The sequence below is a fragment of the Jatropha curcas genome, chromosome 8, assembly GCF_041381405.1.
Source record: "Jatropha curcas cultivar XTBG-Jc1 chromosome 8, XTBG_Jcur_1.0, whole genome shotgun sequence".
NCBI classification, from domain to species: Eukaryota; Viridiplantae; Streptophyta; class Magnoliopsida; order Malpighiales; family Euphorbiaceae; genus Jatropha; species Jatropha curcas.
Window position 1 is genome coordinate 21,546,319 of NC_143158.1, and position 13,602 is coordinate 21,559,920.

General features: G+C 34.6%; 1 protein-coding gene across 1 annotated transcript in view; it reads right to left on the reverse strand.

The window, feature by feature from the left end:
* Positions 1-475: 475 nt before the first annotated feature.
* LOC105631080 (RNA-binding KH domain-containing protein PEPPER) overlaps positions 476-13,602 on the reverse strand; it is a 16,946-nt gene continuing 3,819 nt past the window's right edge. Inside the window, exons 5-6 of the mRNA XM_012213080.4 lie at positions 1,749-1,943; positions 476-1,042 (exon numbers count right to left, since the gene is read on the reverse strand). Coding sequence (XP_012068470.1) covers positions 860-1,042; positions 1,749-1,943 — 378 coding nt within the window. The 3' untranslated portion in view covers positions 476-859. The remainder of the gene's footprint in view (positions 1,043-1,748; positions 1,944-13,602) is intronic.

Genomic DNA, 13,602 nt, shown 5'->3' on the forward strand with positions numbered 1-13,602 from the left:
AATAAGATAAACTATACTAACAGAGAATTTTATCCGTAAGAAATTCATTTACATTTCTTATTTGTAAATGTAAAATTCAGTGAAATTCCTCCCTAAAAAATCCATTTGTAAATGCAGTTTTTACATTTTCTAATTATTTTAAATTTGTCTCAAACATTTAGCTTTACTAACATGTACTACGATTTTCATGAAAATGTTATAAACACTATCAATATTAATTAAATTTCATTTAAAAACAACCAATTCCATAAAATTAAAAATATAAATCAATGAATTTTTTTTTTTTTTTTGAACAATGAAATATCATTTACATTATAAAATTGTGGATTTGTAAATAAATTTTATGACTATCAAACAGTCTATGAATAGGTTTTCAATGGCTTCATAAATATGAAAAAGCCATGTTCAAGAGTAGATTCAAGATCTATGAAATTTGAAATCACTTCCGGAGTTTTCATATTCATGATTTCAATAATTATTAATAAATCCAAGCAATCAAGGAGTAAAGTTTATTAAACAAATTAAACTAAAAATACTCTTAACCACTGCATCAATCATAGTTTTAAAAAAGAAATCTGGAAGGAATGAAATGAGAGCAACATCCATCAGGACACATGCAAAGACAAATCCAATAAATTACACCTATTTGGTTGGATTTTGAAAAACAACCGACTATCAAGTCATCCTATCAGATGAGCAAGGGATCACCTATTTCTCAATGATTTTTACATTCGATAAATTCCAAGAGCATTTTTCGAACCTTTTTTTTTTTTTTTTTTGAAAAAAAAAAAGGGTGATTAGATATCATATTCCTAGAATTATTTCCTAAAAAACACTGCCATCTTCTCGCTTACTGTTCTCAAAGTCTAAAATTACTATAGCCTCCAAGACCAGAAGATCCATATCCATCATAGGATTGCCCAGACAATGAAGACGAAGAATAAAGCATACTATTATTTAAGGGAGAGTACATAGATCTTAGTCCTCCGTCATACTTGCCATAGTTGCTTGTGACTGGGTCTTTGTGATTGCTTAGGAAGTCCTGCACAAACAGCAGAAAATGTATTGCAATATTCCACGAAGCATATAGCCAAAGCCTATCCGGCACCAAGCAATGGTTGCATTTTTTCAAAAAAATCATGATCTAATGAATGTAAAAAAAATCAGCCTAAAGCATAAATTTGACTCTATACTTTCACCGATTATTCTTGTAACCCCTTGAAGTTTGCGGATGACTTTGCATTTTCACATTTTAGAAATAACCATACCTCTTGTCAAAATAAAATAACTTTGTAGGGTTTCAATCAAGACCCTGCACTTTCGCATTTCTTTTGGCAAAAAGCATAGTTACCAGTGAAATGTAAAACAGCAGGTCATGACCAGCTTGGACAAAGACATACTGCCCAACATGCTACTAGTAAAAAGAGAAGTGGCTAGTTTGCGTTTGAACTCCCACAAAGTTTTAGGGGGCACAACGAAAATCTGCCAAAGTTTAGGGTCAAATTTATATATTAGGCTAAGAAAGATCATACTCTTAAAAGGCTTCAGGGGCCCACTCCCACAATATATATGATCCAATCCCATTGCTTCTAGGACAACAAGAAGTTTTAAAATTTTTTTGTTCATTTTCATGCATATTAATAATATTGGAACGAGGCCCTATTTTTGAGATGTCTATCTCATATGCATGCTTAATTTTCAAATAAATTTTCGAAACTTCAGGAAAAGTGTTGGTGAAAAAGGGTTACCTGAATTAGTTGTTGAGCCATCTGAACCTGTGAGGGTGTACCTTTGATCTCCACTGTTATCTCATCAGGTGATCCTCTGCTTTCTTGCACAGTTATTATGGCTCCACTAGTGCGACGAATATATGCAATATTATTCCCTCCAATCCCAATGATTTCCTCGGCATAAGAGATTGGTACTTGCATGGTTTGTGTTATCTGATAATATGAAGCATCACCAGAAATTATGATACCAGGCAAAAAGGAAGAATTATGGTAGAAAGAGAGGCTTTTAGAAATAGGCTAACATGGTATCGAAATTCAATCTTATTTCCCTTAAAAACTAGTTGTCCTTTTATTAATTTGCAGAAATAACATATAACAGCATTTCAGGTTCATGCAACACAAACCAGACAAATGTAATTAGTGAAATCCATAGTTGTCAAATCGAGAATCGAAATCTATTGTAAAATTAGAGATTGGTGGACTGAGCTAAGTAACTAAATTATGGTATTTGATAGAACTACCAAAATTTCCACCATGTACTACACTTGAAGAAAACCATCAGAAATCCAGATCATTTTCAGATCCCACCCCTGCAAAAATTTTGAATAAAAACTGCAACTAAGCAAAATTCAACTCAAATCAGACTATCTAAACTCTCTTGCAAAGTCGCAATTACATCCTGTCTTAGAATTACTTTGACCGAAAAAGGAAAACGGGAAAAGCTCACAGATTATAGCAAAGTCTTGCAACACATTTTTTAGCACTGTGATAGGTCCACTCTGAATCCTTCATTTTTTAGCATTTGTATCATGTATGTATAATGGGTAATATATACCAGTAATCACATCAATAATTATTAATACATATTAATCTTTTGTAGTATTTATGGAATACAAATGCAATAGAAATTTGTAATTATATAAACCAGTTTCTGAGTATAACTCACCATACCAAAAACAGATTTAAGGATTGGCCTTTTTAATGGATAACTTAAGACCTAATACCATCAAATTCCACCACAAAATAAAATTAAAGCATCCAGTGTACGTGAAACGAAAAAGTAATTAAATATCAAGTTCAAACAGAATTTTCCAATAATTCCCCAAACTGAATTTTCTAATAAACATATTCAGCCTATTAAATTAAACCCAAGCATTGGAACATATGAGAAAACCAAGGAGTAGGAAAACAAAACCCAGAAATTAATGACAAGAATATTAGCAAACTAAGGCTGGTAGCAAAATCAATAGTGACGACATATTTAACATCATGAAAGATACCAGGAAAGAAATCATGACATCCTATTTAAAGCACTATTTGAAATGACTTAATCATTTCTCATCAAATTTGGTGCACAATACAGCGGCTAAGTCAGAAGTAGCATCAGAGGTTTTCAGTTTAATATCTGCATTGGATCTACACGTTCAAATTTCATTTCCTTTGGCTAATACATGCTCTTTACAGTTCTCATGTTACACAGTCATGTGTACTTGTTAGCAAAGTACCAACTTCATGCTATGTCTTCTCAACACAGGTACCTCTTATATAACTATAATCAGAGGTTTCAACTTTATTACTCACACTAGTTGAAACTTGCAACCAGTATTCCAAAACTAACACTAGAAGTTGAACGGGTTTCAGCAATGGAACTTTCTTGCTTTTTTTTTTTTTCAATATTATTTCTTCCATTGTAAAATACTCTGTCAATCCAATTACATCTTTACCAAATTATTGGTAAGCAGTACATTATATCATAAAGTTTTCCTAATTTAAATAAACAGGATTCAATTTATTCTTCCATAGAATGAGTACATAACCTCTCTTTCACTTTTGTCTAATAAATGTCAATATGTTGCTTTCTACTTCCCCAGTTTTACTGCCTTAAAAGCAAAAGCTAATTAGATATATTTTGACATTGAAGGCAACAAAGACAATTTGTGCAGATAGCTCACACGCAAGACTTCTAATTGGTTTTTGATTCTTTGGAATTTGTATAAAAATAAAACTCTCTATAGCATGCATCAGAAGAGGAGGCAACAGATTTAATCTGGTTGTATTAGAGTATAATTTCCTCTTCTCCAAGTATGTTTTTTCATCTTCTATTTCTCTTGCTACTCAATGTACCAAATGAAACTACCATAATCTCTTATCTGTATTCGCCTTCTTGAATCTCTCATCCAGTAACTCATTCCCTTTGAACATTCATTGCAAAAGTTGTTCATTTAGCCTTTTATTTCCTCATCAAACACCAAAATGGTGAAGAAAATGAATGATGAGCAAAACAAATAAAGAAAAATAATCAATAGTAGCAAGGAAATAGAGGTAGAGGATTGTCCAAAATCAAAACGAAGTATTAGAGATGAAAATCAGATTTCATAAGGTCGTCTTGTTTACCCAGTTTAACATTTTAATCCAGCTAGACATAATCAACTAGTGAAAGTAAACCAGACCAGACATACAAACAGTTCCAAGGTGAACAGCTGGTATGATCCAGAATTAAAAGCACTCTTCAGTTATTTTGTCTATACTGTCATGGTTATACATACCTCCTTCAATTCCACGTCAGACTGTCATGGATAGAGGTATACGCAGTTTGATTTGAGGCAGTCTAGTGCATGAATTCAAAACAAATCAACCAATTTGGTTTGAGAACTCAAAGCTGAACAAAAGCATAAAAATCTGGATCATACCATCGAAAGCAAAACCATCGAAAACATGCGCGCGCGCGTGTGTGTGTATCAAGGAATGGTTGGTTCAGGAAGGTAAACAAGCCAAACCAAGTCTGTCTTGCTCAAGTTCAGCTAGATAAAAATCTACTCAAACTCAGCTTGAGTTATATTCGAGCTACAAAAACCAAGTTGAAGCTCAACTTGTTTACAATTTATAATTTAAAAAAAAAAATATTCCTTCACAAACTCCAACTTGAGTTCATGGATCAGCTTGTTTATTAAACGAGCTTGATAAGCAAGCTTAAACTGAGCTCAATAAGCTTATTGAATAAGCTTAATGAGACGAACTTAAACAAAACAAGCTTCAAGTATCTCACAACCAACTTGGCTTACTTACAGCCCTAATTTAATTTGCTTTTGCCAGTTTCAACAATTTGGATAGTTTGGGCTTTACTGATGGGCCTAAATTTAATTCATTATTTTCTTTATATTTTAAACTGGACTTACAATTTAAAAAAAAAAAAAAAAAAAAAATCAATTAACAGACTTTAAGCACCAATGGAATTATTAATAATCAACGTAAAATCCTTAAATATGAAATTCTTTTTTTTAGAAAACCTCTTGTTCATACGCGAAATATTATATAGAGCTATAATTGTTCATTTCAGTTCAGTTTAAGTCGTTTTGAAGGTAAAACCATAAAGTAAACTAACTATTCAGTTTTCACATTTATTCAAATTGAACCTAACCACCATTGTTTGAAAACCATAATTACAGTTCAGTTTGATTAATTTCTTTGCAGTTTTGTGGTTGGTCAATATATAAACAACCATAGTCATGTGACCCCTAGTCATGTGTACCACTCAAGAAAGCACCAAGTTCGTGCCACATTTTTGTGCACAAGCAGCCCAGGGGCTCGTCAACTATAATTTGCACCATTAATTGCCACAGAGCATAAAATCGAATACTAACTTGGCCTCTCAAGTAAACAGTAATAAATATTGTAAACATATTGTGGATATCAGATGAATTGTGCAAAAGAGAATATGCAAACCAATTTTGATGAATGTAAAGAAAATAAATTCGTACTCTTATATTTTCTAACAAACTTTCTTACTTTTTTTTTTTTTATGTGCCGTCAACTTTTTGCTAATACATTTTTTCCCAGCTATGAGCCTACATAGAAAATCATTGATGAAAGATGGAGCTCCAATTAGATATACATAGGCATGCAGCAATTTACTGCTTGAATCCCATTACCATTATGCTCCTAATTTCAAGGTAGATGCAGACATTAAGATTGGACTATATAATTATATTCAGGGAATGGTATCAGATCCAACTGACAGATGCAAGATAGATATGCAACTGAACCTTTCAAGGATGCAAAAGGTTTATTTGGTATTGAAGCTCCAAAGGTGACTAGGACATTGAGTTTAACAGTAATGCCCTGAATTGCAGAAATTTGCAATTCAAATATTGAGTTTTACATGTATTTCTTCTGGTTGCACGCATAACTTGAGTTCATTTGAAATGGCAATAACTAAACTTTATGATATGTTTGTTTATGAACAAGTAAATTTTCCTTAATATATATCTGTTTATTTAGTATTTTTATAAAAAGTTCATCTCTATGGATTCAAACAAAAAGAATAAACTGTTTGCATCAAACAAAGATGAATGATTTGATTTTTTCATGTATAACTTGCAGACAGTATATCTTCACAGTTCAATTTGTTTGAAGAACTACAAATGATCGATAAGTGGACAATTGAAGAAAGTGATCTGGTTACACCATTGGTTGAATGTTCTTGAAAATGGAGCAATAAGTGCTATAAACGAAGATATAAATGGTGGAAATGAAGTGGCAATTAAAAATATAGAAAGCCATGAAATAGAATAGATTTAGAAATCCATGATTTGAATGGTGATCAACATGAACTAGAGAATTGAAGATTTGGGAGATAATGACACTGACATAGAAATAAGTGGTCATAATGACATAGGTGGTGGGCTTGGTGGAGATGAAGGGGAAGCTTTATGAAAACATTGCTTGTGCAAATTTGGAAAAAAAGAGTTGATTTAGTTTTTGTTTTAAGTCTATTTAGTTCTTTCATGTTAGTTTTTCTATTATGTTTGATGCTGTGGACTTGGTTTACTAGGTTAAATTGAGTGAGCAAATATTATAACAACTAATATGGAATGTTTATCTTTAATCATTAGTGATGTATATGTCATGCAATATTTTAAGAGACAATTTATCTTTTGTCATCATCTGAGTTCTTGACTTGTTTTGGATGTGAATGGGATTGTACATGCAGCCTGCCTTGCTATTTTAATTTATGTGGTTGTAAATCTTTCAGTTTCACAATTGGATTTCACCATTCGATTTTGTGGACTGTCGGTTTGGTGGTTTGGTCAGTACATGAACACACCTAATCACGTATTACATTCAAGAAAGCAGAAAATTTGCACCATCCCTTCTGTGCACAAGTAGCCCATACCTTGTATTTTCATATACCACACACAAGGACGAAAGTCAGTGTTGCTATTATCAAATCACAATTGAACCACTCTGTGGACTTGTCAACTAAAATTTGCATCAAACAATTGCCACAGCATAAAAAAAATACTGACTTGGTCTTATACACCTAGAAATTTCACATTCTTGATGAAATTATCAGCTGTTGGCATTATCCAATACACACAGAATACCACTAAAATAGAAAATTCTAGTTTCTATCCAAATCTTTGAAAGCAGCTCAAACATAATACCCCGCAGCCAAAAGCAAACATAATTATGAACAGTACAGCAAAACAATTAAAAAATGCAGAAGGGAAAAAAAAAGAGACCAAATGGATACACTACTTGTTAAACAATCCCCACTGTACTTCCTCAACAAAAGATACACAACAACTGCACACATATAAGAGCTAAGTCGACACAATAGATTCCCCAAAACAGAACAGACAACTTAAAATGAAATTTATCAGATCTCCTATGAAGGATAAAGAGTAATATACCTATCAACATTTCATCAATCAGTAAAGCAGGCCTTCCTCACAAACTATATCTGTTGACTTACTCCAAGAGCCTCGTCAACCAATTTGCTTTCCATGGAGATTGAAAACAAGTCAAATTCAACAGGTGTAGCTAACTCCTAGAAGTCATTTACCATTTGCTGGGAATACATGAGAAGTCGAGCTGTGAATGTTCTTATTTAAAGGATATTGTTGTCTAGTAGAGTTTTATGCGCTAGTTTTTAATCTTAAGTGTAAAGGGTATCATAGGTATTTCCATATTCTTCCTATGTATAAATAGATGTGTAACCATTTTTTACATAAGAAGAATAGAAACTTTTTACTCTTCACATAGCATAAAAAACAACATGGTATCAGAGCCTTGCTGACCTTTTCAGCTCACATACCTTAGAGAGAGAAAAACCCTAGCATAGGCTACACCTTCCAGCGACCGGAAAGAGGGAAGTGTCTTACACCACCCACTTAACGAGAAAGGGCAACAGCCGATCTGCTTATACCCAGAATCCAGCAGCCTCCCAACACAGGGCGTGGGCCCATACGCCTCCAGAAGATTCTGCCTCCTCTCCCACTCGCAGGCGCGTGGCAGCGCGTGACGCAGATTCTGGCCACCACTCTGGAAATGGCTTACTCCGGCAGACTCGTCTTGGTTGTGCGCCTCCATCTAGCATATTTTCCTGGTCTGGCTTTCACTTTTTCAAGGCTGTTCTTCCTCTTTTGCCTTATTTCAGACTGTTTTTCAGGTTGTTTTGGGTATTTTCAGACTTTATTTCTGTGTTTTTTACAATGGGTGATGGTACAGTAGTTGTAGACACTCAAGTTGTCCATTCACACAACAACCCTTCATTGTAAATTAGCCCAGTAAAGCTCAGTGGAACAAATTACCTTGCTTGGTCAAGGTCTGGCTTATTGTTTATCAAGGATAGAGGATTACAAGGATATATTACTGGTTCTAAAGTCGCACCCACACCTCTGAGTGACACTTATAATAGATGGGACTCCGAAAACTCATTAGTTATGTCTTGGCTAATCAATTCAATGGAGCCTAGTATTACAAAAGGGTATTCGATGTTGGATACCGCAGCAAAAATTTGGAAAACTGTGACTAAGACCTATTCTCAGCATGGAAATTTTGCTCAAGTGTATGAGGTTCGCAACAAAGTCCATGGCTTGAAGCAAGGGGAATTGACAATTAACCAGTATTATGCTGCCTTGAATGACCTATAGCAACAACTAGACTACTATGAGACTTATCATCCCAAGTGCGAAGAGGACGTGGATGGATACCAGAAGAAGGTTAAGACTGAGAGAGTCTCTAAGTTTCTTGCGGGATTGCATGTTGAGTATGACCCGATTAGGATCCAGATTTTGGGAAAGAGTCCTATGATTTCCTTAGAGGAAACATACTCCTATATTCAGCAGGAGGAGAGTAGTTGAGGAGTGTTATTATCCATCGGGCCATCTGAGAGAGCTAGACTTATAGCTTCTCAACATTTACAAGTTACTCGTGCTTCATCTGAGGAGGATTCCCGCCGATGTGACCATTGTGGAAAGTCAGGACACACTAAAGATTCATGTTGGAAATTACATGGGCAACCAACTAGCGGACGTGGTCGTAGCCATTGGGGTAGAAGGCCAAGTTCTACTCGACATGTTGCTCATCAAGCTGAGGCAGTTGTAGCTCCTGAAGTAGTCTCGGTAAACCCAGTTGGAGGTTTATCTGCTGAAGAGGTACAAACCTTGAGACGTCTTATGAAAAAGCTCGACTTTTCATCCACTCCAGAAGCTTCCTCTAATTTGGTGCATTCAGGTATGGCCCTTCTAGCTGATTCTGTTGATGATTCATGGGTTATAGACTCAGAAGCAAACAAGCATATGACAAGCTCATCTAGTAAATTTTTAGCATACTCACCTTCTTCTAGTAAAGAAACTGTTTGTATTGCAGACGGTTCTTTTAAATCTATTTCTGAAATAGGTTCTATTCAGTGCACCCCTAACATCAATTTAAACTCTGTTCTTCATATTCCTAGCTTTCCAGTAAATCTTTTCTCTGTTAGTGCTATTACTAAGGCCCTACACTACAAAGTTGAATTCTTTCCCACTCATTATATTTTGCAGGATCTGAGAACAAGGGAAATGATTGAATTTGGTAGATTGCACGATGGCCTATATCTCCTTGAGAAGAGTAGCCATGGCCTAGTCTCAAAAGTTCCCCAAGCACTGTTAGGAAATAGTAGTACTAGTCAAATAGCTATTATGTGGCATAGGAGGTTAGGACATCCTTCTTTTGTTGTTCTTAAAAGGTTATATCCTAACTAGTTTAGCCAATGTCTGTTAGATTCTCTAGTTTGTTATGCTTGTGAACTGCTAAACATGCAAGAAACACTTATGTTTCCCATAATAAAATAATTTTTGTTCCTTTTATGACTATTCATTCTGATGTATGGGGATCTACTTCTACTGTTTCATAATCTGGATATAGGTGATTTGTTACTTTTATTGATTGTTGTACTAGATTAACTTAGGTTTATTTGTTGAAAACAAAGAGTGAAGTGTTTTCTTGTTTTCAATCCTTTCATAATATGATTAGTACACAATTTGGTGCCAATGTTAAAATATTAAGAACTGATAATGGAACAGAGTACATGGAGAACATGTTTCAAGCATATTTAGATTCCAAGGGAATCATACATCAAACTAGTTGTGCGAACACAAGTGCTCAAAATGAGGTATCAGAAAGGAAGCATAGACATTTGTTAGAAGTGACTAGGTCTCTCTTGTTTACTATGAATGTGCCTAAAACCTATTGGGTAGAATGTTGTTCTTTCTGCAGCATATCTAATTAATAGAATGCCCCTTCGAACATTGAACTTTAAGAGTCCTATAGAAGCCCTACAAGGTCATACTTCATATACTGTTCCACCAAAAGTCTTTGGTTGTATGTGTTTTTCATTCATCACAGACATGGAGGAAAATTAGAACTTAGAGCTTTGAAATGTGTGTTTGTTGGTTATTCTTCCACACAAAAGGGGTATAAGTGCTATCACCCTCCATCTCGAAAATATTATGTGAGTATGGACGTTACCTTTAGAGAGTCTGAACCTTATTTCCCCCCACTCCTCTTCATGGGGAGACTAGGATGAAAGAAGAGGAAGTAGGAATAGGAATGACTCCTATGTCTGTATCTGTACCGGAACAATTTATGAACCTTGTTAATATTGATGAAGAGGTACAAAAAATAGATGAATCACAACCCAGAGGTGATCATCAGATTCGAAGAAAAGAGAGATTAGATACGACAGATTTAAAGAGATACAGCAGAAGGGAGAAGACTAGTGCCACGTGCATGATCCCAATGCCCAACCGTCTTCCTTGCAATGAAGTCCGGAAAACCAATGCGGTGAGCTTCCAATAACTCCTACTATCCCTACTTCTGATACAACTTCTATAATACATAGTGTTGATCCTGACCCTGTTGTTAATCTTGTTATCGATGACACTGATATTCCTATTGCTCCCAGGAAAGGTGTGAGATCTTGTACTAAACATCCCATTTCTCAATTTGTTTCCTCTGACTTTTTGTCTTCTTCCTACAGAGCCTTTGTCTTGTTTGTTTCTTCTGTTTCTATTCCACAGGATTGGCAAGAAGCGCATCAGGATCAAAAATGGAAGGAAGCAATGGTGGAGGAGATGAAAGCTTTGGCAAAGAATGAAACTTGGGATCTTGTTACTTCTTCAGTAGAAAAGAAACCAGTGGGATGTAAGTGGGTGTTTATAGTAAAGCATAGGGCAGATGGCTAAGTCGAAAGGTACAAGGCTAGGTTGGTTGCTAAATGATACGCTCAGACTTATGGTGTTGATTACCAAGAGACCTTTGCTCCAATTGCAGAGATGAACAAAATCAGAATCATTCTATCATGTGCAGCTAATCTAAACTGGGAGTTACATCAATTTGATGTAAACAATGCCCTTTTGCATGGAGATTTAGAAGATGAAGTCTACATGGATATCCCTCCTGGATTTGATTGTCAGAAAACCAAAGGAAAGTTTTGTAGGTTGAAGAAGGCCTTATATGGTCTCAAACAGTCACCTAGGGCATGGTTTGACAGACTTAGTAGGGCCATGATCTCCTTTGGCTACACTCAGAGTAATGTTGATCATACACTATTTATCAGACACAGTAGTAGTAAGATCACATTACTTATTGTCTATGTTGATGATATGGTTGTAATAGGAGATGATGAAACAGAAGTTGCTCGCCTGAAGAAATTACTGGCTCAAGAGTTTGAGATTAAGGACTTGAGAGGGAGTGTTGTCTAGTAGAGTTTTATGTGCTATTTTTTAATCTTAAATGTAAAGGGTAGCATAGGTATTTCCATATACTTCTTATGTATAAATAGATGTGTAACCATTTTTTACATAAGAAGAATAGAAACTTTTTACCCTTCACATAACATAAAAACAACAAATATAATTGATCAAAAACCCTAAGAATGTTTGTAGATAGGAGTTAATGTACAGGTTTCACAAGACAGATAATAACTTCTTTATTATTATTCAAGCTGGGAATTTTTAGTCATCTATCTTGAAAAAAGTCAATGATTATGATTAAACTACATACTTGTCACCAAATTCAGGAGTAATTTAAGAAAAAAAAAAAAAAAGAAAAGCAAAGAAAGAGTGCAATGTTTCAACTAAAATAAGTGTTCTATCTCGAAAATATGCACAAATTTAAAATAAAAAAAAAAAAAAAAAAAAAGAGATGATGACAGCACCTGAAATATGCAAGACAAAACTGTCTCACAATCTTGAAGACCAAACCATATTAAATTTTTACAGCCTGGGAATTCAGGTGTTTCTAAGTTTCAAGTGGTTCACATTTTATAGCTTCGACACTCAGAGACTGAAATGTAGTAGCAAATCTTATGATTTGATGACTACATTTCACAATTTTAGAAAAAACGAACACAAATGAATTTTTCACAAGATATTCCAGGGTTTGATATTTTAAAAAAAATATATATATATATCACTTATGGTTAGTCATCTTAAACAAGAAATCCATTTAATTTTAACCCCACAATTGAACCGTGGAGGCAAGGGGAAAAAAATGTTATTGAGTGCTATTGGAGATAAACAAGTAGGCCCAATTATAGCCACATTGAGGCTAAATGATATTTTCTTGTTTCTAACTTTCTACTGGGTCTAAGATTACCTAGTCAAAATGCTAAATAACAATAAACCATGAGCATGAGCTTTTTACTTTTTGATTCATTGACAAATTTTTAAACTTGGGTTAAGCAGATAAAAGCAAATTTAAAAAAAAAAAATTACGAAAAAATTCATAACCTCCTCAAATGTAATACACCTGTATCACATGATCAAGAAATTCCAATTTTCAACATAAATAAAATGCAGTGAGGAATTTTGTTATGGTCCCAAATTTGGATCTGGTTATGGGATCTTCAAATTAGGGGATCACGTTTGAGATGGGATGTCTTAGGAGGAGTTTTCTTCCTTCTGTGTATGGTGACAGACTTAGAGAGAATCTGCAATCTCCTAGAGCTCAGTAGAGAACTCTACAATCTCTGAGTTTAAGGAACTCAAAACCTTTTCTTAAAATCCTGCCTACATTTTGCTGATATCACAATCTTTTAAACAACTAAATGCAAAGCTAAAACTACCCACTACCCATACAAATGAATAACCTCCTTAACCACCCCACTAACACCCACTAACAAAGAAACTGATAATAACATATAAAACTGAATGACTAAATAAAAATATCTTAAGTACAGTAGTAAAACTGCAATACGTATAGTAGCTCCATAACATTATATGCCCCATTGAAAGGTGCTTGTCCTCAAGCGCATAGGACGGATGGCATGTAATCTTCAACTTGTAAAAATATGATGCAAATAAAATCCTTGTCATCCTCTATTATTGCTGCAAATAAGGAGCTGTGTTTATTGCGCTTCTATATTTAATTAAAATTCCTGGATCAAATGGCTCCTCTAATGTTTCCTCTACGTCATTCTCACATTGCTTCTTCTCAATCTCTTCCCATCTAGAGGCTCCCAAATCACAAGCAAGACCCTCTAGTTGTGCTAACAGTTGCTTTTGTTTGATTATTTCCTTCTTTTGCTCTGCCTTGTCTTCTAGAC